Raw genomic sequence first — 24,080 nt, 5'->3', positions numbered from 1 at the left:
AATCTTTAGTCACATGGTTAAACAGAATACTCTGCTCTGATTGGTCGATATTTCAGCCCCACTGAGGCCAGTTTGTAAAAAGTGACGGCCGTTCTCAGAGTCTGGAGCTGGTTTTTGGAAACAGACGGGCCTCCCATTGTTGGTGAGGAAGAACCATGTGAGCCAGGTCAGCAGTGTGGCTCCCTGCTGGGTTTCTAATAGTTTGTGGACAACAATGGAGGTCTACGGCTCAGACCCATAAGCTGGAGCAGTGATACATGGACCTTCTTAGATCAGTTCAGAGGATCAAAATATGGATTTTATTTGAAATATATATTAAAAAAAAAAAAAAAAAACTAATCAGATGATTTGAGATCCAGCCTGAACCAGTTTCTGAGCCCTGGTGAAGGACGTGTGGGATCCGTTTGATTTTCCATACCTGAGCACGTCAGGAGGGACGATGAGCTGCTCGTAGTTCAGGTGATCTCTGAGCTCATCCAGGTAGTTCACATACGTCAGCTTCTTCCCAAACTTGTGACTGAAGGAAACAATAGAAGAAGAAACCTCAGTGTGACAGTTTGAGTTTGACCTGTCGAGTCTGAGATTTGTGTTTTTACCTGATCAGAGGTTTGAAAATGTTCCAGGTGATCCTGATGAAGTTTGTAGGATGAACCACGTACAGAGTCTTCAGGTTCTTCTTGTACCTGAAACAGTGAAGAGACAAAAATGAAATGACACTGAGAACCTGGTTACAAATAATGATGCATCATTTAAACGAGCAGGTTCTTTACTTTTAATTTCCATATTTGATTAATAATCTAATCATGACAGAAGTTTAATTCAAAGCTGAGGTTTGTGATTCAGACACTTCAACAAAAAGTCACAGACTGAACTTTGTGAGACCAAACGTGACGTTGGAGCCAATTTTGTTTTTCATAGACTGAAAGAGCGACGGTGACCTACTTCCTGTCAAACTCGTTGTACGCTTCTCGTAACCACTTCAGGGACGGCTTGTTGCTGCTCCTCAGCCCGTAATGGAAGTACACCAGGATGTAGTCCATCTCCACGTACTGGTCCAGCGTGAACTTCAGATACCTGCAGACATCAAGCACAGTGAGCACCGAACCCCCCGGAGTAAAGTGACTGCAGGTGTGGATGTGTGGCGTTACTGCGGACGGACTCGAGCAGGCGGCGGTGGTTCAGCTGGTGCGACGGAGGCAGGCAGCAGCTGCTGAAGGTGATCAGCTTCCTGCCGTAGTTGTCGTCCCCTGGAGATCAAACAGCCGACTTTTAGAGAACCTGTGCTGCTGCGCAGCCTGAATCTCACTGCACAGTTCAGGTGATTTAAAGCAACAGTAACTGGTTTTCTTCCACCCTGCGTGTGCTGCCATTTTAGGGTCCGAGCACTGACCTGAGATCTGGATGATGCCGTGTCGGGCCACGTCATAGTACGGGTGGGAGGTGTCCAGACTCACACTGCTGCTGGGGGGGCCTGCCAGACCGTCTGCGACACACCTCTGATCCTCCTCGTCCTTTTGAAGTTCTGCCAGATTTAAAGGAAACGGACACATTAGGACAAACTAGTTATTTCTGGAGCTGAGGCCGAAACAAGTAGAAGTAAAAAAAAACTTTTCAGCTGCTCTGGAGCAACAGATGTGGAGTAAAAATCTGTCATCACTGGAATAACAGACGATCACATGACGTTTCATTTGGTGCTGAAACAACAGAAAATTCAGTTTTTAATAAACAAAAATGTCCAATATTCTCAGGCTGCGTCTGTTTCTGCTCCCAATGAACTTTGGGTCGGACATTTTAATTTGAAAAGATACAAAACTACAAACTCCAAAAGTACTTCAAAGTAGAAGTACATGAGGTAGTTAACGTCAGATACCCGGCGGTATATAAAGTACTTCAAATTAGAAGTACATGAGGCAGTTAACGTCAGCTACCCGGCAGTATATATAGTACTTCAAAGTAGAAGTATATAAGGTAGTTAACGTCAGCTACCCAGCAGTATATATAGTACTTCAAAGTAGGAGTATATAAGGTAGTTAACGTCAGCTACCCGGCAGTATATATAGTACTTCAAATTAGAAGTACATGAGGCAGTTAACGTCAGCTACCCGGCAGTATATATAGTACTTCAAAGTAGAAGTATATAAGGTAGTTAACGTCAGCTACCCAGCAGTATATATAGTACTTCAAAGTAGGAGTATATAAGGTAGTTAACGTCAGCTACCCAGCAGTATATATAGTACTTCAAAGTAGAAGTATATAAGGTAGTTAACGTCAGCTACCCAGCAGTATATATAGTACTTCAAAGTAGAAGTATATAAGGTAGTTAACGTCAGCTACCCAGCAGTATATATAGTACTTCAAAGTAGGAGTATATAAGGTAGTTAACGTCAGCTACCCAGCAGTATATATAGTACTTCAAAGTAGGAGTATATAAGGTAGTTAACGTCAGCTACCCAGCAGTATATATAGTACTTCAAATTAGAAGTATATAAGGTAGTTAACGTCAGCTACCCAGCAGTATATATAGTACTTCAAAGTAGGAGTATATAAGGTAGTTAACGTCAGCTACCCAGCAGTATATATAGTACTTCAAAGTAGGAGTATATAAGGTAGTTAACGTCAGCTACCCAGCAGTATATATAGTACTTCAAATTAGAAGTATATAAGGTAGTTAACGTCAGCTACCCAGCAGTATATATAGTACTTCAAAGTAGGAGTATATAAGGTAGTACTTGAAGCCTTAATGCGCTGCAGGACGTGTTTCCACATGTTGACGTCATCACCATCATCAGACTCCACTTGTTTATTTTCCTTTAATTTTCTATGACACATGAAATATCCTCATGTCTGTCCACAACAACAACAACAACCATCAGCTCATTCTGTTTCTGCCTGTTGTGTTTTCTTATTGAAACCCAAAGTGACAAAAAACACAGTCACCAGAACAAACCAGCTGAACCTGAACTACACACACACCTGCACCGATCTGCCTTTTCCTTTTATCGGCTCCTAATGATCAGACATGAAGCCAGTGGAGCGCAGCCTGAGGACTGGGTGGGAACCACCGTCAGCTGTGCATGAGGAAGTTTTCTGTAAACACCCAGCCGGTCTGATAACAGAGAGGAAATGATGCTGCTCGGCCTGAATGCACAAAAGACTAGTTCAGTCCAGAGAGGCAGGAAGAGGAGAAAACCCTGGGCTGAGTCAAACACAGACCGACTTTCTCATATTCCAACAGAGACTGTTCTGTGGACAACACGGTTTTATTGTGCATTAGGCCGAACTCTGGAACTCATACAGTACTTTAATTATTGAGATTACTCTTGGGTTGACAGGTGAATAAAATACCACAAAAGTTTCCAAAAACCCTCAAAAACTCCTAAAATGTCTTGGTCTGTCAACAACAACATTGTGTTGACTTGTAGAAACCAGGAAGAAGCATCACACACGAGGAATATTTACAACGGAGAACCAAAGACAAACTTAAAGGTAGAAAATATCAGATGTGAAACCACAAAACCAAAGTCACCGACAATTTAAACACTTTCACAAACTCCTCAGCTACAGAGACTGAAACCTGCTCCGAGCTGCAGCACAACTTCAACACAACCTGAATCACACAACACTGACGCAGAACGAACACTCTCCATCAGAGAACGGGGTCTGTTGTGTCCTGAACTCACCGATCTCCGCCAGCTGCTCCAGCTCCCATGTGGATGTCATGTCTGCAGGACGTCAGTCCGTCCCTGGAAAAGAGGACAACATGTTAGAACAAACCGGCAGGAATCGGTTTCCCAAATAAGAAACATCTGGTTAAAGATTAGACCTGCAGAGAACCACCAACCACAGGAAAGTACTGCACAGCCTGTGGTACTTTACACACACCGGTGGTACTGCTTCTGACAGCCGAGACCTCCGTAGTACTTTTGATGTCTGTGACAGAACCCAAATTAGAGTAGCACTACAGAACATGTACATGAACTAAGGTACCACCGCAGAACAAGGACATGAACTAAAGTACCACCACAGAACATATAAAGTACCATCACACATGTAAATGAACTAAAGAACCACCGCAGAACATGTATGTGAACTAATGTACCACCACAGAACATGTACATGAACTAAGGTACCACCGCAGAACATGTACGTGAACTAAAGTACCATCACAGAACATATAAATATCATCACACAACATGTACATGAATTAAAGTACCACTACAGAACATGTACATGAACTAAGGTACCACCGCAGAACATGTACGTGAACTAAAGTACCATCACACAACATGTACATGAACTAAAGTTCCACTACAGAACATGTACATGAACTAAAGTTCCACCACAGAACATATAAAGTACCATCACACAACATGTACATGAATTAAAGTGCCACTACAGAACATGTACATGAACTAAAGTTCCACCGCAGAAGAAGTACATGAACTAAAGTACCATCACACAACATGTACATGAATTAAAGTGCCACTACAGAACATGTACATGAACTAAAGTTCCACCGCAGAAGAAGTACATGAACTAAAGTACCATCACACAACATGTACATGAACTAAAGTTCCACCACAGAACATATAAAGTACCATCACACAACATGTACATGAACTAAAGTTCCACCACAGAACATATAAAGTACCATCACACAACATGTACATGAACTAAAGTTCCACCGCAGAAGAAGTACATGAACTAAAGTACCATCACACAACATGTACATGAACTAAAGTACCACCACAGAACATGTACATGAACTAAAGTTCCACCACAGAACATGTACATATACCACTGAATACCACTGGACAAGTATTAAAGTACCACAGAATGTACTGTGTACTACAGTACATGTAGTAAAGCACAGAAAATTAAGTACCACAGGGTATGGGGGGAAGCCCCACTAAACGTGTATTAAAGTACTACAACACTGAAAGAACCACAGCACATGAAGTACCACAGCACGAAGAACCACAGCACATGAAGTACCACAGCACGAAGTACCACAGCACATGAAGTACCACAGCACATGAAGTACCACAGCACGAAGAACCACAGCACATGAAGTACCACAGCACGAAGTACCACAGCACATGAAGTACCACAGCACATGAAGTACCACAGCACATGAAGTACCACAGCACATGAAGTACCACAGCACGAAGTACCACAGCACATGCAGTAAAGAACATTAAGTGACCTCCGCAGGCGAACGGAGCAGGTGAAGCGTCACGTCGCAGGGTCAATCAGCACCTGAAGCACCTGAGCGACTTCGTTAATCCACGAAAACTCAGACACGTCGAAGCAGTTCGTGTCCTCGCGCCGTGGAGAAGAAACGTGGCGGTAAAACACTCACCTGGCCGCGCGAACATGAATCCGCCCACAGGTGAAAACGCTCAAACAAACAAACTTCCTCAAAGAGCCGCCGATGATGACGCGCACTGCGCATGCTCAGTGCGGCGACTCGCCAAACCAGTGTATTTACATATTTTTTAATTTTGACCGCGACTTATAAACAAATAAACAAAAGTAAGCCCGAGTTAAAGCTTCTTACTGTGACATCTGAAGAGAAATACAACAATAAATCTACGAAATAAAAACAGTTTGGATAATAATAATAATAATTATAGTAATATTTCTACAGGCAGGTTTTGTGTGTCTATTTATATTTGTTATGTGTAACACTGCAGTATAATTCATTTGGTGACGGATTGAACTGATTTGAGAAATCAGAACTCTAACCTAAGCAAACAGCAGTTTGCCAATGAAGTATTTCTCATTTTTACTGCACCACGTTACAGAAAAATATGTATTTTCTGATGAATGCGTTCCATTTAGAGGTAGTTTACATCATTATAAAAATCCACTTATGGGCCTGTATGCATCTGATTATTATCTTCAGCAATAGTCCACAAAATATAACAAATCCAGCCCTCGGGATTGTATTTTCCTCAGTCAGTTGGAACAAACAGGAGCTTATGGAGCGAAAACTCTCAGATCTACTTTTGCTCTCGATGGAAACTAAATCTTTCCTCAGAAAACAACGTGAGCTGAAGAAAACCCTGAGCCCAGCTCTGGTCAGGCTGCCGTAAAGTTGTGAAAGCCTGACACCTGCTGGACACACCTTCATGTAACCTGACTGAAAGGAGCCTACACACCTGCACGTAAGACTTTATGGTGGACTCAAGTCTCATCTTTTATGTTTTATGGTTTCAGTATTTTTGTACTTTCTACTAGTTTTATGTCTATATTAGCTCTACAGTGTATGTTAAATGCTGTTGTCCTGCTTGTGTGTTTTGGTAAAATAAAGATTCGTTTTAACGTTGGTGCAGAATAAAGTTTTCTGGTATTTGTCTGTGACTGTCAGATATGAGTCTCTCAGACTAACCAAGGGTGTTTTGGAGGCCACAACTGCATTTAATTTGAATTCTGAGCTGTGTCAAACTCAAATCTGAAGAGTTTTAGGTTCCTTTCACACCGACGGCTCCTGCTGAGGCGTTGGAGTTTTAAAGGAAATCCTGGAGGGGAGGATCGACTCACAAACAAATTTATATGCAAAGCTGCGGCAAACACTGCGGGGAGAAAGAGTCTTTGTCTTTTGGCCCGGGGCCGGCGGCGTTACAGAGGCGACCGAACAAAGAGGGAGCCAGACAGAAGGGACCAGAAGAAAAGAGCAAAGTCAAAGCAAATCATGGCAGAGGGTTTTACGCTGCTCAGACTTTCCTCAACATTATCAGGATGTTTTTCACAGACTCACAGATTCTGCTTTAACCTCTTTCATTTTTCTGCAAATCTTTCCTTTGACTTTTACTTAAAGTGCGTCTGATAATATCTGTTTCAGTCAAACTCGAGCGCAGTAAAAATATCCAGCAGATCTCTCAGTGATCGACACGTCACGTACAAAGGCTCCACAACACTGGGGAAATGGGTTCAGTCCATGAAGGAATCCACAGCTTCAGATCTGCTCTAATCGGCTCCACACAAACACAAAACCAAAAAGTAACGATACCTGCAACAGGGGATGGAGATGAGATTAAAACAGAGGGTTTAATATGGTGCTCTGTGATTATGCAAATTAGACTGTACATGGGGACTATGTGACCCACATATGGAGAATAATGATGAGCTTAATCACAGGCAGAAGATACTTGACACCTCCACAGTCTGTATGACTGGGAATATAACTAGGAGATAAATTATAAATAACCCTAATCTAAATACAGCCAGAGGAAAAGGAGATTTACTACATAAACTGACTGTCAGAGCAGCACATTTCAGTGGAGAAATATTATACTGTGAATTTATTAGTCCTACATTTCCACATTAGCTTTTCATCTGATTTAAATATACAGAGTTCTGTATCTTCACTGTTCACTGGACAAGTTCAGCCCCATCCCTTCGTAAATGTTTCATTATTTGTGTTTAATAAATATCAGTTTTAATTTGTAGAGGAAGGAAGAACATGGAGATAAGCAGGCCATGTTTTCACAGCAATAAATGAAATCAACAAGGCAAACAGTCCAATATTAACCTTAAAAAAAACGACATGTCCATAATCAGCTGCCATATTGTTGGGACTGGGACACACTCCTTAAGGTGTTCATTTTTAATCCAAAGTCCAAATGTCAGAGGATTTACATCTCTTTATTTAAGTAGTTTACATTTTCTAGCAACAGGAGAAAAAATCATTTTCTCTGTGATCTCCAGTTTCTCTGCAGTTTCTGTAAAAGGTGAATATTAATTGTCAGAAAGGAGCCAATTTAGAGAAATGGCAGAATAAGTTTTCTTGTGTGACAGAGTGGGAATCATCTCCATTAGCATGTGTTTCCTCCAGGCTCCATAAACAGCGACACAGGGGAGGCCTGAGACTGGGGGGGGGGGGGGGGGGGTAAAGCTGGATCTGATAGAGAGAATGGACCTGAGACTGATGGATGGACATGTTCGATTTGCATAGCCTAAAATTTGGAGATGCAGAAGAAGAGTCCAACATAAATTCTGAGCTCTATTTCCGGGCTGGAGTTTGATCAGTGGATCAGATTCTACTGTCCTGTGTTGCAGCCCAGCAGCCGGCAGATGTCAGCGTTGCAGCACACCGTTCACGAGGCCATCTGCACGCCACGCCGCTCAGATACGGTGATGTAAGGACGGTGAACGAGGCTCGATCTGCCTCCATCTGCAGCACAAACTGATACCACAGCAGCAACACAGCTCTGTACTGTGCAAACAGCACCGCTGAGCCCAGCTCTGGGTGTCCAGACAAAGCATATAGTCAGGGCTGGCTTCAGGTAACCCTGAACCATCCCTTAGTTATGCTGCTATAGGCCTAGACTGCCCAAGGACCATCGGTGCACTGAGCTCCCCTACCCTAACCCCCCCCCCCTTCCCCTCTCTTCTTCTCCTCCCCCCTCACATATATATTCCACCATTGAATGTCACTGACCTTGTGCTCCCTCTCTCCCCTAGTTTGTGCTCTCTCTCTCTCTCTCTCTCTCTGTACCTTCTGCAGGTGTCCCTGGTCCTGGAGCTGTATGTCGCTGATGTGCAGTTACTGGTCCCACCAACCTGCAGTGTCTATTTGTTGTTTATTGTTGCTGTTCTTTTCTCTCTCCTCTATCCACTCACCCCAACCGGTCGAGGCAGATGGCCGCCCAAACTGAGTCTGGTCTGCTGGAGGTTTTTTCTTCCGTTAAAGGGAGTTTTTCCTCTCCACTGTCACCAAGCGCTGCTCATAAGGGATTTGTTGGGTTTTTAGATTTAGTAAAGTGCCTTGAGATGATTTGTATTGTGATTTGGCGCAATACAAATAAAATTGAAATGAATTGAATTGAATAATGTTGACAGTGCTGCCTCTCTAAAGGACCAGTCTGCAGGTTTTACATGTTTTGTTGACTGTAGCTACCAGAGCAGGCACTGAGGAACATTTTGCATTTTTCAACTGAAACAAACTGAAACTGGTAGATGTGCAGGAGAAGCAAACAAAGACGTGACATCAGACTAACACACAAAGGACCATCATGTCCTTGCAGTTCATCCTTAGGAGAACATAAACATCTGGACTAAAATTCATTACGTTCATTGAGCTGATTCAGTCGGGACCAAAGTGATGAATCATTTTGCTGCCTGAGATTAAAAATGTGCATCACAATCAAATCACAAACTGTCAAAAAAACCCTAAACAACAACATAACATCAGCTTTGTCCCAGCTGTGCAGAGTTCATTATGCAGCAGCTCTCAGGTTGTATTGACCTGCTGTTTGGTGCTAAATGGTTGGAGGACTCCTCTGACCTCGTGGGCCCTCGACTCCAGAAGTCCGTCTGATTCTCCACTTTACAGACTAATTAATTTTCTGTTGTAATCTCAAGGTCCTCATGACATTTTGAACACACTCGCACACACTCTCCTGCCCATTAATACACGTTCCTCTGTGGTGTTTCTATCTGCGCCAACAGGCAGAGTGGATGACCATGTGACTTGAACAAAATATATCCCATAACAGTCTTGGCCTTTTTATGCATCTGACTTTCTAACTTTGGAGATGAATTTGGGGTGAAGCCCCAGAGGGAGTTTTGGTGGCCCCTGTGAGGAAAAGATGGACGGTGATGCTACAAGTTTACACCCATTAGAAAAAAGGTCTCACAAATGACAAAGCAGGAACTCCTGTCCCTTTAATGCAAAATGAATCTTTTGATTCATTAAAATGAGAATTAGGCAGCGTTGCAGAAACATTCAGACACAATCTCCACAGCTGTGTTTACACCATAACCAGGACTCTACCTGCAGGTAAACCCAAACAAACATGGACTGACAGGTTTCAGGCTTCAAGGACTGTTTTCCATTACAGCAAGATCCAGTTAGTCTGGTTATATGATAATTATCTCTTTTGAATCATTTTCTGACTCATAAATGTTGGAAGTGAAGTTTTGATCTTACTCCTAAATTTTCATGTAGGAGCTTTAAGGCCATGAACCGCTGGTGGTTTGAACCCCAGGTTCTCTAGTCCACATGCCAAAGTGTCACAGGGCCTTTCATGGCCAGAATCAGTGTGTGTTAATGGGAAACAGTGTAAAGTGCTCTGAGTGAACATAACCCTAATAAAAGACTATTTATCAGGATTAAATGATTTATAGATTTAATCACTGGCTCTGTGCACCAGGAAAAATACACAGAATTAGAGCTACTGTCCTGTGTAAGACGCACATCACAGTTACTGAGCAACAACTTACTGTTTTCACCTCCAAGCACCTGTGTCTTTCACCTCACACACTATCTGTACCTCAGGTCTGCTCCTCTGCACCTCCCTCACAGTTTGACATCTGGACTACAGATGAACTTCAGCTGGAAACGGACCCATCAGCACAACAACAACAACAGTTGTGCTTATCAATGTACACAGCCGTGGCACAATTTGACAACTAGCTGCCATTTTTTGGAAAATATAATTGAACATGCAGAACATGTCTTTAATTAGTAAAGACACTATCTGACCATTTTCCTTATAAAGAAAAGTCTGTGTGATTCTGCCAAGAAAGAATTAAAAGAAAAAGCAACTGAATTAAAGGAAACGTGTGCAGTCATTCGACTCTGCAGGTCAGAAGGTCTCAGAGGCCACACTGAAGTCTGATCATATCTTAAACATCACAGGCTGAGCTCGATAACCTCCCTGCCAAACGTGATGGTGTCATCACAGTATCATCATTTATAGCTGAGTGACTGAAAACTCAAATGTGGCAGAGACTCCACATCTGGAAGAAGTTTGTACAGGTGAAATCTGTCACAGGACATGCTGCTGCTGCACATCTGTGAGGTGGGGATGAGGTCTGATGAAGGTCTGTGAGGTTTGCACAGGTACTTTTTAGAAACAGGATTAAATCTCCACAATAAATACTACAAAGAACCTCAATGCCACATATTCAACCATAGACGGAATAAAAAAAACATGTTTTCAGGCCCCGAATGGAAGAAAAAATGGGTTTTGACTGGCAGATTAAACTGTGATACACCTACTGTACATACAGAAGTGCTCTGAATGTGAATGAAAAGACCTCATCTGTGCACATGTGCACATCTGGATGTGTTTAGCAGTTACACAGGCTGAAAACATCCGGGACGAGCTGCCGCCTCATCAGTATTCAGACGGTGACGCCGAGAGAGCGAGCCTCGCTGATGTCAAACAATACTGTGGCTAATCTGCCGGATAATCCCGAGACGGAGGCAGGCGGAGGCTGGATGTTCAGTGCAGCAGGTTGTGCTGGTGGGATTTTGGTTCGGTCAGATGTCGAGTTTGAAAATGTTGAACTGTCGATGTAGAGGAGGCTGTGCAGGGGAGATAAGCAGCGATGGACAACATCATTTCCAAGACAAGAGGAGGCTGACTTCCATTTATCAAGGGCAGTCAGAGCACAGGCAGGCAGCGCATGCAAACGTGCACGTTACCACAGCACAGTCAACAGAAAATTACACACTGATGCAGAAATATGTTGTTTCCAGCAATAAAACCTCAATAAAAAGCTCAGAGGCTGATTTGAAATGGCTATAAATGTCTTATCATAAGGCCAATCTGTCAACAACAACAACAAACGTCATAAATAACCGTCTGTCATGATAATAAACTCAGCTCAAGCTGTTTCCACACCAAAACAAAACCTCACAAATCAACATATTAATGAAAACTGATCAACTTCTTCTGTGTAAAAAATAGCGCAGACATCTAACCAAAGTCCCATCTACATTCAGGGCAGAGTGGCTCAAAATGACACGTTACCCCACACACACACACACACACACACACACACACACACACACACACACACACACACACACACACACACACAAACAGTGATTCATCATGGCCGTCCCTGCAGGCCCGAGGCTGGAAAAACCCCACTACAGTTTTTTTGTCGATATAATGGCTCTCGCCCATTTGAAGGTGTCGCAGTGATTTATGGAAAACATTCTCCCAGCAGGACTCTGGCTTCACATCCCTCTCTCCCACCAGCAATGATCATACACGCAAACTACACATAACTAATATGTTTGTTATTCTCAGACGGCAGCTTTGGCTTATTACTTCCCACACATTTACAGATGTGCAGACTGAGCCAAACAAAATCCCAGAGCTCAACCTATGAAGATCCATCGTTTTTGCATCACTAACAATATACTTCCTGTAAGCAGATAAAAAGGCAAACACCACTGACAGTAAATAAAGTGCCTGTGATGTTTGAAGACAGAGCTGCAGTTTACAGTCGGCTCCATCTTCCCTCCTGCAGCCGGAACCTTCCACATCTGGACCTGAGGGTTTTGTCTTTGACCCGCTGCCTCGGACTCAACACCAGCTCAGTGAAAACAGCTGCCACACCTGCTGCTGCTGGACGACGCCTGTTCTGTTCACAAACACAGCTGTGATCCATGACTGATGTAGGAAACACTAACAGTGCACCCCAAAGTTTTTCCTGGTCCATGCCCCAAACTCCTGATTAAAACCTATTAAAAAGCAGAAATAAAAGTCGGCTCTGACATGATGTCCACGCCTCCATTGAGCTGCTAAAGCCTTGTGGGAGCTGTGACTTTACAGTGGGCAACAGGCAGACAATCAGAAGGAAATAATTAAGCGTGCTGAGCAAGATCAGTCTAAAACTTTAATGTGTGAACAGTTTGCTTCTGGGTGCTGCCAGCACCCACCCCTTCCTGAAAGTACAGCACAAGTTTAAACATGAAGATCAAAAGCAAAACAAAAAAAGTCAGACTAATAAAATCAAGGAAATAAGCAGAACTTAAACAAGCGGCTGAGTGGAAACCAACACAGTGGAAGGACTGTCGGAGATTTTATCAGTGGATGTGGTTTAAGTGTCTCTTACTGTCAATAAATCCCATTAAGCTCAGAGCCAAACCAACAGTGTGTCAGAGCACAGCAGAAGATTTGTTGACAAGAGAAAAATGTAGAACATCATCAGATTTGTTCTTTAATTTACATGTTTGAATCAGTGCAGGCGGCTTCACCTGTTCCCCGACTGCAGGATCAGATGAATAATGATCAGGCTCAGTGTCGTGTTTCCATCGATCAGGACGCACATTAAATATTTACATGGCCAAACCTGTTTGCTGTGACACTGACAGGTTTAATCCACGAGTTAACACTGTGACTAACTGACCAACTGTTACTGTTCCTGCCCCCCCCACATCCTGTGAATCACCCTGAGGCTGCATTTTACAGCTTATTTCTGAATTCAGGATTTCTATAGTCTGAACTCAGCTTAAAGCTGAGGGTGTACGGCCTCGTGCTATTCCTCTGACCAACAGTTGGTGGCAGTGATGCACCAATAGGAATCAGAAAATAGCTGTTAGATGGCAAACGTGCTTAATGAAGAAGGAAAGAAAGTGAATTGGTTAGTTGGGCCAGAAACACTGAGTAAACACAGAAAAGCTTGTTCTCTGCTCCAAAACAACTGGAACTGTTGTTTGTTGACTTTGTAAGTTACTGTAGTTTGAGTTAATTTAGCTGAACAGTGTTACTACAAACCACTGAGAGCTGCTGGGCTGACACAACAACACGGGTGCTGTTATTCCAGATCACTGTAATGTCTCCAGGAACCAATGCAATCCTGAAACCTCTCCTCTGTTTCAGCTGGACCCCTTTACAAGGCGCAGTGTGAACAAACATGAGGCTCATCACGGCCGAGCTGTGTTCAACTCTGCACATTTATTCAGACTGCACATTAACTCTTATCTTAATTAGAACCTAATCTGTGAATTAACTTTAAATAAAACCTGTTCACTCTGAAGGAACAAACTGTTTAAAGCTCTAACAATGGACACCTCACTCTAAGTTATGGCGACACTGCACAGACACGTTTGTCGACCTGTCAGATAATATTTACCTGGCCTGTAATAACCAATGTAACACTGTCATTTTGTTGACAAATAACATTTTAAACTCTCATCATCGACCAAAGCTGTAAACATGACAATCTTTCCATCATCCATCCCTGGTGATGTCCTGTTGGGTTCCAGTTTTTCTACAGGGGAACATACAGTATGGATAAGACACAAACAGAGGGAGCTGAGACTGAAGTACTAAAGGAGAAATATGTAGGGCGCCTCATACACCCGGTGCGTCCTGGATATTATGTGTGAACAGAGGAGGAAACAACAATAAAGAGAACAAAGCCTGGGAGGATTTCTGCTGGTTGGTCTCTCCCACACTGACACACTCAGAGGAAACTTATGTGTCAGTCAGAAATATCCTCATGTTTCCCTCCCACGCTGTTTGGCTGACAGCTCTCAGCACGCTGTCAGCTTTGTTTTGGGAACGTTACTTCTCAGTTGATGTTAAATTTAGTAAAAACTTGACAATAAGACTTAGGACTGAAAGACAATCAGGGACTCTGCCAGACCAGGCTGTGCACAAAGCTGCAGCATGGCTGTAGATTTGTGCTCTACATACTGGATATAACCTTTTAGAATGAACTGACTGTCACTAATGAAAAAAGCTCACGTGGAGGGAAGGCTCCTTTTCATATGATCAAAATGTTTTTGCAACATGCCAATTATTCCAAACTTCATAATCAGCTTCCAGAACAAAGGATTGTGTGTTTCTGTGGAATCTACAAAAGAAAATATGGCTCTTTGCTGTAATTATGTTTGCTTAATAATTAAAGAGTCCCTGTGTGAATCATCTAATGACATGCATGCATTGATCCATAGCTGCAGTGGTAAACTCAGGTCTGCTGGAAACTTCAACATAAAGTTGTGTCAGTATTTTTAGTGCTGGGGGAGTTGGATGATTTGAATATCACATCAGTATGAACTTCAGCAGAGGTCATTCTAGTTTAGTGGATCCAAACCCACACACAGACACTGCTGTCAAATCTCCTCTGGTTTCGTCTGCATCCTTGCTGTGGTGGAAAGTTTTTCAGAGAAACTCCTGATGAAAGGTGAAAGGGACAGAAAGGCCCTGAGGGACGAGATCTGTTTCTACAGCGGCTCTTCATCCAAAACCTGCAACAAACACTGACGGAGAGCTGACACTGCAGCCTCCCTGTCTGCCTCTGTCTCTGTTGTTCTTTTCACCTAAACACACATTAAAATGACTGGAGTCTGTTCTGGCCACATCTGAAAACCTCCATTAATGTCTCAGTTTCCCAACCCAGTCCCAGCTATGTCCACCATCTGTTAAAATCTTAAAGCTCGAGGTATTTTCACATTTCCTGATGTGTCCAGCAGGATCCACACTCAGCTGTCTGACACATTGGATGGAGCCACAAAATCTGACCTTCACAATCAGATGTAAAAAGCTGCAACATGGGTTCAAAGGACAAAGCAAAGGAACAATCCTCCCACTGGAGAAGTCCAGAAGTCTCCAGTGAGACACCAACTAGTCAACACTTCAGAAGATGAGCTCAAGACTGACAAGAGACAGAGAAGTCTGCACAGTGCATTCTGGGATGTCTCTCATAGACCAGGTGAGGTTAACAGTAAGTGCCTGCAGAACCACTTTGACAAATGCACCATGAGGAACTGGTGGGCTTCATTTCTTTCAGTGTAACTGGCAGAAAGTGGAGACGGAGACTATACGAACGCTAAATATAATTATGCATGTGGGCTGAGCAGCTCATGGAACCTACTTTTCTTGTGGGTTTCATGTTTGGGCAGTTGCCCAGGTTGGTAAAAACAGGTCCAGCTAGTCATCATCCAAACACATACGACTGTGCCAGAGACGGGCCTTGACAGGACTGAAAAAACAAACTGAAACTCTTTGTTAACTGTGGTTTCACAAAGCTGCCACAACTGAAGATGTATTTCCTGCCCTGACTCCTTCTCTGGCACCTTCATTTGTTTTTAAACCGTTTCCGTGAGGAGGGACATCAAAGCTCAGTGTGGCAGCCAGCATCCGCCAGGCCCACAGAGACAGGAACCTCTTCAGTCCTGATCCAGCACTGTGGGGAAACCTGCAGCCAGATGGCAGCCTCCAGTCTGTCACCACAGCTGCCAGAGACCAGAGGTCCCTGGGGTCACACATTATCATAAATATGTGATATGATAATAATGAAGCTGGTCAGAACTTAACGTCTATGAATTTAGGAGTAACAACTAGATTTACTGCCCTGCAGCTCCATGCATCCACCAAGCAGTGACGTCTGTCCAGATACCCACAATAAATCCAAACAAGGCGTTCCTGAGGTTCACGTTCACAAGAAAGGGACAAACATAACAGTGGGACAGGCAACCCGAGAACACAATGTATTAAAACACCGGAGCTTATCAGGAACAACAAGACACCATAACAGGCTTCATAATGTGTCCACACCTCATAGTTTAGAAAACACAACCACAATGGAGTGACTCACCCTTCAAGGATGTGGTGTCTGGGTTTCTTTCAGCAGAAGCTTCTGGAGGATCCACAGGTAGTGAAGGAGATTCAATCCCAACTTCAGACCTGTTCACCTGTTGTCAGTGCGTCTGTCGCCCACCAGAAGAAGCTGCAAACCAAACACACAGAAGGAAACACAGCAGAACTTGTTACATCTCAGATCATTACAGGCTGCATTTCAGTCTTTTCACCATGTTTGGATTTCATTTACTGTTTTCCTACAGTGTCTGACCACAAGGCGTTCAGGTGCAGTTCACAGTGCTGTCATTGAACCTCCACTCTATGTGTTGGCCTGTTGAAGCCTGAAGGTCCATCAGAGCAGCCTCTCAGGCCTCATTCAGCTGCTGACGTGCCAGAAGCATCAAGGGATCAGAGAGATGCAACAGCATCAGGGGCTGACGACTTCCAAGGACGCCAGAAATTACTGCAGTGCTGTGGGAAAACCAACGCACCACAGAGGAAATTTACATAACATCCACATCCAGGACTGGATTCGCTCAGCAGCCTGTCACACTCTCCTCCTTTTAATTTAAAGGAGGGCAGGTTAACATTGCAGGCTGACGTGAGCGGAGTGGCAGGGTCACTTCCTGTAATTTATAGATGCGTTACCCTGAGCACAGCAGGTTACTGCTCCTCCTAAGCATTGGCCATAAGTCCACGGCATCACATTATTGACCAGGACGTTTAACATCAACCCTGCTGTGCCCTCGTCTCTGCTCCATAAACGTCCAGGGCTGACAACACATGATAGGACCATGATGACTGTCGCCCCACGGATCGTATGTCCCAGTCCTGACAGGAAACGTGGGCAAACCTGTGTCTCTGTGAAGGACGTGGGCCCGCGAAGGTCAAACAACTGATGATTTGTCAGTGTCATGGAGGGACTTTCCCTCTCACTGCGTCTGATGGTGAAATATGTCACTGTCTGCGAGGACGTCACGCACCAGAGGACAACTCATCCAGCAGCCTCAGTGTCTTAGCCGATTGATCCGGACGTTAAAATCATCTGGTTCCTGCCGCTTTTGAAATTGTCATATTTTACACATCAACCCCTGACAAATGAAGCTGGTTCCTTTAGAAAGACGGATTAGGAAAATATATGCTGCTGCATGTACAGTAAAACAGATTTTGCACAGAAAAGATTGTGGTGTACATTTCCAGCAGACAAAACAGGACTGATGAAACACTGACCACACTCCATCACCCAACACTCACACCGTCGCTGCCATCAGTTTAACACTAACCATCGCTCTGCCTGCAGTTTGTCTGCCCAGTGCTCAGGTGGCCACGGATGGATGGAAATGCCACATGGGGATCAGAGAGGCCGAGCCAGGCCTGGAGGCCCCTCTGGTGTGCTGCCCCGGCCCTCGGGTCATCTTTAACCCCTGCCGTGCGGGACGACAGATGGCCAGCTCCCCGTAACAACATGCAAGGCTGCAGCAAAATGCCAACCCTCCTGCACAGCCGTTATCAGAGCTTCAGAGACAAGCAGGCCAGAGTCCGGAGGCTTTCTGCTTTTTGGGTTACCAGTCAGCAGGTTCCTCCATAAAACAGCGAGCACATATTAGTTTGCAGCTACAATCCTGCTTCAGGGTGTGTACATGTGGTTTTAAAGCAGTACATTTGTGCCAGGCTGAAAATTCACAAGGCTATTCAAAGTTCAGATGCACAGAGCCAGACAAAACACCCTCATCACTGTGAGCCACACACATTTCACTCATTCAAGAAAATCATTCATCGATTTCATCCCCCTGATGCACTTTTACAATAACATTACTAGTCTTCACTCACACATTTACAGCTTTAGCCCCATTTACACCACATATATTCATCCTGGACAGATAAAGTGTTTCTGTTAGCAGACAGTGTGTGTGCTGTTTACCGCCCATGCAAATCATTTATGGCTTTTTGCTAAAGGAAGTAATTTTTTTTTTCCCTGTTCAGTGTTTGAGGCAATGACTAAAAAGCATCAGGTGCATTATGACCAACCTGTGCATGAAGCCTGGAAAACCAGGACAGATGAACCAATGCTGATGTCTGTATGCGGTAAGGGATATATGTGGATACGAGACACCTGGAGGGAACAGGTAAAGAGCGTGGGGCCCGTACTGGATTATTTAATTTCCCCAGATGGTTGAGGGATTCACAGAACCTGAATTACTTTTTGGTGCCATCGGTGAGAGAAACCTGCAGCAGGTGTTCTGCATGTTAAAAGCTTACAGTGTCTCTTCAGTATTAGCATTAAGCCTGTCAGGAATAAGCCCTGAGGTTTCTTTCACTTTAGCACAGCACACACTTCAAACAGAGCTCCAGTAAACATAATCCTCACAACAAACGGCTGTCTGTCCGAGCCTGTCGACACATCCGCCCCCAGCGAAGGAGTCTCGCCCTCTCTGACATGCGTGTCTGGATCAGAACCCTGTCAGCAGCTCGGTCAGCTAATGGGAACGGGGTCACCTGATATTGGGCACCGACTCTGCTCCATCCTGAGTTTAGTGGTTACAGTTGGACTAAAGTTTCCATCTTGGATCTATTTTTAGCGCCCTACCTGTCACATCCTCAAAGACCCTGCTCCGGTCACACATGAAAATCATCAGTGACACCGCTCTGACCTTTGTTCATTTTGGATTTATATTTTGCCTGTGGTCTTCCAGTTAGTTCAACTACACTGCTCCACACTGTGTTCTCTTTATTCCTGAATGCAATTTATTTAGAGCATGAGTATTAACAGCACCCAACAAACTGTGTGCCTTTAAAACAAAAATGTCTTCATTCACTCAATAAATCACACCCTCTGCCTTGTACAGTGATGGATGTTAAATTACTTTCACTGTAATCATGAAGTCTTTATAACCCACCCAGGACATGACCTTGGTGTCTACAGTGGTACCCACAGTCTTGGACACTGAGCTGCAATTTCAAAATGTGTCCTGAGCACAGCTTTCGTTTTCAGGCCCACCTAATTACTGTCAGGAAATAAACTGTCGGGTGTGTCGGCCTAATGTTGTTTACTCAGGAAAGGGACGCTCCTGAAAAGCAGCCACTTGTCTGCTTGTATAAGGAAACACAGCAGAGCCATGTTTGTCCTCGGCGTCTGCCTGCATGGAGCGTCCCCCTGCTTATTTATGCTCATTATGTTTTTCCATGCTGGTCGGAGGGAGGCTGTAGTGCTGCTGTTTTCCTGCCAAATGTGTGCCCTATTTGCAGTTGGCAGCACTTCCCAGGGCACAGTCCAACGTACACAGTGCACCTGTCAGCTCTGACGGGACAGTACAGCCTTGTTTCTGCCAGCAAGGAAAAGTGTAACCATGCAGGCCTTTGTCGCCTTAGGAAACAGGCTGGAGCAGGATAAATGTGAGCTGCTGAACTTGCAACTAGGTCTGTTAAGACTCATAGAGTAAAGTGATAAACCAGAGAAAATATGAGAAACGCTGCTACAGGAAAGAAACAGTAGAATCACTAGAACCAAGACTGTCTGCAGTTTTAGGACTGTTCTAAATTGAGCCTGTTTATAAAATGTCTGAGATTTCAGACAAACAAAATTAAAATTGTTCCAATCAGTTGTGTTTGTCCAACCAATGAGGTAAGCCTCCAAATACTGAAATCTCAATGATATAAAAGACGAAGTGTAAATAATCCTTTGTGAAAGGCTGCATGACGACATGTCTGGTTTCTACAGTGGCTGAATGCTTTTACTGTAAGTCACTGTGGACAAAACCCTGAAGATGATGTTCCCTTCATACAATGGGCTTTTCTTATTTAAATGTGCCCTTTGACAGGTAAAGAGGAACTAATGTGTCCTGCACACAAAGCACGTTTGCATCCATCTATTTTATCTGTTTTTAAATTGCACACGAGACACGATTATGCTCGACGAGGGTGAAAAGTTGGTGCAACAGTTAAAGTAAAATGTGACAAACTGCAGTGGAAACAACCTAATAAACTATTTTTCGTCACCTTTTCCAGAGGGTTTACATGGAGCTCTGATAATTATGTCATATTGCTGCCTCTTCTTCTAATGGTCTGGCCGCTCAGCTGGAGAATTAGCTCCACCAACTTTTTACCTCCACAGCTCAACTAAAATATTCACACATCATTTTCTCTTTCTGATTTTTTAGAAATAAAATTAAAATGTGATTGGGTGGTCCTCAGATGTTCATCAGTTCAAACAGAGTGCGTAAACGAAGCACTTTCAGCATCAGACATGGACTCCTCCTGGTTGAATTTCCACAGAGGAACACCTTTCTATGGAAGACGCTCAAGGAAACCCTAAAAATAACCCCATCATGTTCCCAGCAGGACTTCATCATCTTTCCAAAGCAGAATCATTCTCTCCGTTTGCTGTATCAGTGATAACAGAGTTTCATACTGTCTCCATTCCTGTGTCACATCACCAACTAAACCATGTTTCAAACGTGACCTTTGGCAACGGTGACATGATTATTTACTGATCCGTGGCTTCTTTAATTAACAATGTAATGGGGAATTGATCTGGAGGTATCTAAAGTAGCATCTAAAACTACTTTCTGTTTGTCTGGAGCTTTTTTTAATGTCATCTTGTTCTGTCTTCTTCTTCTATGGTGGCTCTGACTGGAGAATCAGCTCTGCCAGCTGTTTATGCTGAGACACCATGAACCTGTAATATTCACACAACAGCAGTGGATGGAAATGTGCATAAATTCACATCCTCTGCAGAAATATGCTTCAAATCAAGGCTCACGTCTGACAGGTAGAGCTGGTCTATGGTAGAAAGACATGAGCAGCAGACCTGTAGCATCCAGCTGTGTGTTACTGTTGGTGCACATTTAATCCAAATACAAAACACTAATGGGGGGAAAAAAAAAAAAATCCTGGTGGAGGTTTGTGATTTTTGCTCTTGTTCAGCTGTCATGTATCTCAACGTCAGAAGCTCCGGATGGGTGTGAAATCCTTTCATCTACAACATAATACATACACAACCAGCATGCCAGGAAAAGACATCATCATATGAAAGAGCTGCAATACAGTGTCAGTAATGATCTGCTCTGATGAACACAAATTAACATATGAAACCCAACAACATGAGATTTTAGAGGCCCGCTTTGAAATGTGTACGCAGTGTGTGTAAGCAGTACGAGTGTTTTCCCATAGAACAGCTTGAGAATCTTAACTCCATAAGAGCAGCTCATCTGTTCCACATTATCACTTTCTGCTCCTTGATTCCTCAAATCACCAGGTCTTGGTTCAACTATTTCCTTTTGAAACCCCTTAGAAAAACCATGTGAATAGATATTTTTATTTGCCATCTGCTAAACTATATTTACTCCAAACCTCCGCCTGGCAATTTGAAAGGGCACAACCTCAGTGAGAGCTCACGTTGTAATCACATAATGTCCTGCAGCAGCACACACCTTTTTATTTTTTCCCTGAGAGCTTTTTTCAGCTGTTTGATCTGCAGCTAACTATTTCAACCGCTCATCCATCACTCTCAGCTAACTGGTTTCCACACGCAGATGTTACAGCTGCGGACACATTTGCTTAAATTCAAGTCAGACTTTCACTGTTTCACTTCACTTGAGCTACTTTTGAAAAATCTTCCTGTTCTGCCAGGAAAACGGATCAATCCCCTGCGACGTGCGGCAGTGCCAGATATCTCCAGGTTATTGTAGAGTTTATTTTTGATGTAGCCGTCAGAGTGTCGATCTTCACACATTATCACTGAGGTGGACATCTAAACCAGGCTGTAAACCCTGTCCCCTCGGTTCAACGTGCAGGAGTCCCAGTTTGTCCTCAGTGTGGAACTTCTTTGGGGCTGTATTTTTCTACATGGGGCTGGGCTCGCTGACAAAAATAACCACACTGACCAATAACAGCAGAGTTGGTGCCAGCAGTCGCTCGCCACCCACCAGCAGAAGTTCTCAGCACCTGCTCGTCCCTCCAGTTTGTGAGTGCGTTGCCTGGAAACATACATTCCCCCTCAGCGGAGCGCGATGCTTTCTCATGACAGGGACACAGAGCATTGTGCTGTTTACCTCCTCTAAAGGGACACTGAGATATCTGAGACTTTATCAGTGAACAGCAGGGAAGCTGCCTCTTCAGGTTTTCTCTGTTATTTTCCAAATGAGCCTCCCATAGAACCTGACTAAATGTGTTCTGGATGGAAACCATTGCAGTTTGGCTCAGATTACAATTAAAAGACAAATTCTGATGGGCACTGTGAGAGGCACTAGATAACATACACATGGCAGTAAGATGGAGATTATTACTGAAGCCTTCAAAGGGTGAGATGTTTTAGAGGTAGATGAGGAAAAGGGGACACTACTTTTAAGAAAACAAGAAGGACATATAGGACTTAAACCATTACTGATGTTTAAAGTGTCTTTCCACTGTATACCAGCTCTGCCTGTTAATTACTAAAAAACTTCAATATTAAATGTAATTCTGCAGAAAACCTTTCACAATAAGATGCAAATTTATGAACATTTCCAGTCACTGCTGTTGAGTGAATATAAGGAGTTCATGATGTGTCAAGATAAACAGCTGGTAGAGCTGTCTACGTTGTCTTTTTCAAGATCAATGTTTATGTGAAATCACTGTGGAATGAACGCTGCCTACCTGTCCACACTCTCACCTGGTTCTTCTGTTCCTCTCTCTGCCGACTCCACCCTGCTCTGTCCTCTGTGCTGTCAACCAAAGACAGAGACGACCAGTTTATCAACCAAAGACAGAGACGACCAGTTTATCAACCAAAGACAGAGACGACCAGTTTATCAACCAAAGACAGAGACGACCAGTTTATCAACCAAAGACAGAGCCACTAGTTTGTTGTTTCTGGTTAATGTCACCGTAAAATTACATTTCAGAGAAAGGATTCTCTGTACTTTATAATAATTATCGCTATTTCATCTCCACCTCACCACACCGACAAATAAACTGGCCTATTTAGCTCCTTACCTGGCAGGTGTGCTAGCGGGCTACCTGACAGAGCTAACATTAGCCGACAAGCTAACGAAAAGCGACAGCTAATGTCGTTCATGACTTAAAGAGACACTTTCTAAGTCACAGCCCAACTTATTTATTTACGTAAGTCTGAGCCGAATTTATTTATTTATCTGTTTAAGTCTGAGCCGAACTTATTTACAGAACACGTAAAGAAACTTTAACTTGTCTTTAATTAGCTTAACGCGTCCGCCTCCTCTTTCTTCTTCTCTTGTGTTTTTCCCGACAACGCTAAAGGCGCCGCCCCCTGCCGTGCGATCTGTGCAACAGCATGACTCCATCATAAAGTCCCTGAATCCTGGATCTGTTTGGTGAAGGGACCCAAATAACCACACCTGTCACCTTAAAATGCTCATTCTGGCCGGAGGAAATATGGTCTGTGGAAACACTGAGCTGCAAATCTGATGAAAGGCTGAATCTCAGCTGCTCTGGAAACAAACAGTAAAATGGTTCAATGGTGGTTTGAGGTTCTGTTGGGGATTCGTTTTTGAACATTGGATGAAAGATACAGTGAAATCCTGTAAACAGACTCAAGTAAAATCAGAATGACTGTGCACACACACAAGGTATTTGACTCCAGTTCATGTACAGGAATTAAATCAACTTTTAAGAAAGGAAGATAGGAGGTTTAAAATAAGAAGGAAAAGAAATAACAATAAAAAAGGCAATGATTTTTATTTATACAATGTCCAGTCCCACAGAGACCTGGATTGAACTGGAGCCATT

The 24,080-nt window shown here is 43.5% G+C and overlaps 1 protein-coding gene across 6 annotated transcripts in view; it reads right to left on the bottom strand.

Moving 5' to 3' along the window:
* Positions 1–23,559, bottom strand: part of LOC113142336 (rho GTPase-activating protein 8) — a 32,898-nt gene extending 9,339 nt beyond the window's left edge. For 3 of the 6 annotated variants that reach the window (XM_033325054.1, XM_033325055.1, XM_033325058.1), the window contains exons 1-7: positions 5,363–5,475; positions 3,681–3,743; positions 1,391–1,522; positions 1,160–1,247; positions 943–1,074; positions 597–683; positions 419–517 (exon numbers count right to left, since the gene is read on the bottom strand). In XM_033325054.1, coding sequence (XP_033180945.1) covers positions 419–517; positions 597–683; positions 943–1,074; positions 1,160–1,247; positions 1,391–1,522; positions 3,681–3,720 — 578 coding nt within the window. In that variant the 5' untranslated portion in view covers positions 3,721–3,743; positions 5,363–5,475. The other 3 variants (XM_033325057.1, XM_033325056.1, XM_033325059.1) reach the window with 3 other exon arrangements.
* Positions 23,560–24,080: the final 521 nt, after the last annotated feature.

This window comes from Mastacembelus armatus, chromosome 23 (genome assembly GCF_900324485.2).
Source record: "Mastacembelus armatus chromosome 23, fMasArm1.2, whole genome shotgun sequence".
NCBI lineage: Eukaryota > Metazoa > Chordata > Actinopteri > Synbranchiformes > Mastacembelidae > Mastacembelus > Mastacembelus armatus.
This window is presented reverse-complemented; position numbering and strand designations above follow the sequence as displayed.